The sequence below is a fragment of the Rhagoletis pomonella genome, unplaced genomic scaffold (assembly GCF_013731165.1).
Source record: "Rhagoletis pomonella isolate Grant_MI unplaced genomic scaffold, Rhpom_1.0 Rhpom_scaffold_00007, whole genome shotgun sequence".
Taxonomy (NCBI): Eukaryota; Metazoa; Arthropoda; class Insecta; order Diptera; family Tephritidae; genus Rhagoletis; species Rhagoletis pomonella.
The window spans coordinates 28387113-28391002 of NW_023458561.1; the positions used below are offsets into that span (position 1 = coordinate 28387113).

The 3890-nt window shown below is 35.0% G+C and overlaps 1 protein-coding gene across 1 annotated transcript; it reads right to left on the reverse strand.

Annotated features, from left to right (window-relative positions):
- Positions 1 to 1049: 1049 nt before the first annotated feature.
- Positions 1050 to 3830, reverse strand: LOC118743684 (aquaporin AQPAe.a-like). Its single transcript, XM_036476445.1, has 3 exons — positions 2884 to 3830; positions 1538 to 2096; positions 1050 to 1462 (listed from the first exon to the last, which is right to left on the reverse strand). The coding sequence occupies exons 1-3, from the start codon at positions 2949 to 2951 to the stop codon at positions 1274 to 1276; spliced, it is 816 nt and encodes a 271-aa protein (XP_036332338.1). The 5' UTR covers positions 2952 to 3830; the 3' UTR covers positions 1050 to 1273.
- Positions 3831 to 3890: the final 60 nt, after the last annotated feature.

Sequence of the window (3890 nt, forward strand, 5' to 3'; positions counted from 1 at the left end):
AAAAATATAATTCCCGAACTTTGTGCAAAACTCCCGAAAACTCAGCAAATTTTCAACTTTTTAATTAGGTTTTTTAGAATTTTTTTGAGTACGCAGTTTTTCAGCCCATTAAATTCTATTAAAAAAAATGCAAGTTAAGATTTAGTGAAAAATCGCATTGATTTTTAAGATTTTTTTTTTGTTAAAGGTGTTTTGCATTTGTTGCAGATAAAGTATTTTCGAAAAAAAATTTTTTGTATGGAAGACACTGCGTGAAAAAATTTTTAGGAAGTATATATATTTTATGTTTTTTGTTGTAGATTGAACCATATTTTTTATGAAAAATTGGCGGAAAAAATTGTTGCATATATTGTGAAAAATTTGCTGTGCCAATACTTTTTACCGGCAGTGTATATGTATGTACGAGGCTGCGAAGCTCGAGGACGGCTACACCGATTTGAATTTTATTTTTTGAAAATAGATTCGCGGACCCTCCGGAGTGGTAGCGCGCACTGCTAGCCACTATACCACAGCGGTCGTAAATAACTAAAGAAAATTCGTTTTTGTTTTAAAATACTACTATGCCCCATCGCATACCTTTTTTGTTGAATTTAGGAACCCTTTTAGCAAGTGTGATTGAATTCTTCCCCATTCCTCCTGCTTCCAAAAGCCATCCCTGTGGGTGGTAGTGTCAAAGTTTAAAGAGAACCTTTTTACAAAACCTTAAATAATTGAATTATGAAATTTTTCTATAAATTCTAAAAAAAAATTGTTATTTGTTGACATTTTATTTGGATCTACAACTTCCAAATCGATATAAAAAATGGTAACTAACTTTTACAAATGCTTTGGCACTTTTTCATCGTTCAACCAGCTTTTTCAAATTTGTTGCACTGTTGTTGTTGTTATTTATTTCGGACAAAAACTCAAATATCTTGAGAACGGGAGGAGATAGCGAAGTAAATGTAACGGTACTTTTGAATTTTTTAGTTCACAGCACAACTAAGGAACACAAAATTAATTTTCAAAGTATACAGTACAATTTTATTGCATTGAGAAAAGATTATGCATGCGATGAAAAAAATAAATGTAACAAATGGTTGAAAATGAAATAAAAAATAAGATACAATATTTGACAATAAGTTAAAAAATCATGAATTGCCAGAGTGTGCTAAAAATATTTTGTATTTACATAGTTGTACAAAATATTCGGCATGTATCGCCCTTTAAATCTCGCACTAAGATTTTTCGAGATAATCATTGGGCCTTTGAGAGTAGCCCCTTTTCACTTTGCTCATCTCTTTTCAGGCAGTACCCTCCTCTCAACATAGTCGCGCTTGAAAATCACTTTGTAGAAAGTGGCACTGACAGCAGCGCTGATCAGTGGGGCAGTCCAGTACACCCAATGATCCTGGAAATCATAATTCCATGCTGCAGCAGCAAATGCTTTGACTGGGTTACACATAGCGCCAGATAGTTGACCCTATTAAGAAACAAAATACATATACATATACGTTAATAAGAGCGACGTACTCAGTACTTTGTATGTAAAACTTACCACCGATAGACCCAGACAAGTAACAGTTAAACCAAAACGAATTGGCAAGGAGTCTTGAAATGCATTATTTCGCGCATCGGCTGCGCTGCAAGTAGTAATAATCAGCATAGCGCTGGCGATAAATTCAATCCAAAAAGCCTGCATTGCAGTTATATCGGGATGTGGCGCCGGCACGCAGACACCATGAGCCGCACCACCCAGTGATATAGCGTTGGCTGGTACTAGCGCCTTCATGAGACCATAGCCAAGGAATGCACCCAACAGTTGTCCGGCAAAGTAGACGCCCGACATAGTTAATGAGATCATATCGTAAATGTAGACGGCCAACGTAATAGCCGGATTTAAGTGCGCGCCACAAACGCAGCCAAAGCAGTGTACAATTACCATGACAACCAAACCGACATTTAGTGACGATTGTAGGGGACTATTCGCAAAGTTCGCATTCTGGACACATCCTGTACAGCCGAGAAACACCAACATGCTGGTGCCGATGACCTCGCCGAGAAATTGGCAAAATTTATCCATAGTACTGAGCTTGATGTTGAATTTATCCAACAAACTGAAAAGTGAATAAAACGCGATTAAAATATGCGGTAGGGTCATTCCGTGTAAAAGAGGAAAACGATAAAAATTTTAAAATACCCTTCGATATTTTTTTGTATGGAAGAAAATACGTAATAACACCACCCGCAAAAAATATCGAAAATCAACGCGAATAACGGCCCTATTTTGTTAGTAAATTAACTTTTCTAAATCGCTTCATAATCATAACTTTTAGGCCAAAAAAAAAAACACTTGAAGAAATGCGTTCAATTTATACAACTCTTGCGTCATCAAATTTACAAAATTAAAAAGCCGAAAGCCGGAATGCCAACTGAAATTGTTGTTGTTTAGCTTATTAAGTTTATATCTGGAGTGTGTTTGATAATTGCGCCTAATGAATTCGGTTGGTTAGGGTGCTCAATTCGAATTCGAATGAAAGTGAGAGCGAAACGTGAATGTGTTTTTTTTTTGTTTTTAATTGTTAATTAAATAATGTACTTATTTTTTGTGCTTGGGAATTACCAAAAGCCTTTCGGTCCCATATGAAAATTTCGTTGTCGGTCAAAAACAAATAATTGCTTCAAAATTTCTGCACTCTATCTTCATCTTTCAGTTAGCGCTCGCCATAATAAGAATTTTTAATAAACAAATAGTTTTTCTCCCACTTTTTTTTTTTAAATAAACAATTAAATATAAATGAACATACATACATAAAAAATAAGCTTCCATGTAGGACCGAAAGAAAAAAAATATTATTTTTATTTGACACAGTCTAATGTATATATGTATAATGCACAACCAACCTTTTTGTCCATGGAATCGGTTCTGCTATCCGTTCATATGTCGGCAATTGTAATGATTCTAGGCCCATTTTATATGATTTGTACTCCTTTACTGTTAGTACGGATTGAAATTATAACCGTATTTTAATATCCTGTTGCGTTATGAAAATCAATAGCCGCAACTCAGAAACTCATACGATCGAATGCTTTTACCACCAAATACTCCAATTGTTAAATTAGCGTTGCGGTACTTATACTACATCAAAACAAAGGCTCATCCGACCAATCGATACAATCAATAATTCGTTAAAAAAATATATATGTAACAGTACTTAGCGGTTGTCTAGTTTTGCTAAATGTGTAAATACTTGAAAGTAAAAAAAGCAGGCACTTTTAAAATACTTCAAGCTAATCCCTACCCTCAAATGGAGTGTTTAACTATTTTACAGCTGTGTATAAAAAAATAGAACCCAATATATTTTTACTGGTTTTTTTTTAGTGTCTGTAAAGTTCACATTCGAGATTTTATCCATACTGAGAACAAGATATAGGCAAAATACAAGATTTTCTACGTAATAGTGGTCTCACGTTTTTTCACACGCGAACGCGATGACTTAAAAGGTGTTCACACGAGGCAATTTTACAGGCAATTTTCGAGGTGATTAGGTAAATCACAAGTTTGCTGCCCCCCAATTTCATTGAAAGCGATTAGTTAAAAGGCCGTTCACACCAGGCGATTGTTGCTTCCAACTAAAAGTTGCCTGTAAAATCGCCTCATGTAAACACCGTATTAAGCGTGCACTACTGGGCATCAATAAATGTAACGAGACAAATTGTCATATAAGGTATCTGAGGGTGTTCTCCGTCGAGTGGAAAATTTTTTACTGAAACTCAAGACATACATAAGTACATATTTAAGTGTCTGCTTTTGTTTTGTGGAAGCAAAAAAAAACGTTACTTGAAACTTTGCTACGCTTTTGCATCACAGCCTATGGTGGTCATAGGCTTACTGTTGATTAAAAAAAAAA

Excerpts from the sequence above, each read along its gene's own strand:
- LOC118743684 (XM_036476445.1), bottom strand. The coding sequence starts at position 2,951 with ATGGGCCTAGAATCATTACAATTGCCGACATATGAACGGATAGCAGAA. Across the intron at positions 2,097-2,883 it reads CCGATTCCATGGACAAAAAG|TTTGTTGGATAAATTCAACA; the intron begins GTTGGTTGTGCA and ends TTCACTTTTCAG. Across the intron at positions 1,463-1,537 it reads CTTGTCTGGGTCTATCGGTG|GGTCAACTATCTGGCGCTAT; the intron begins GTAAGTTTTACA and ends GTTTCTTAATAG.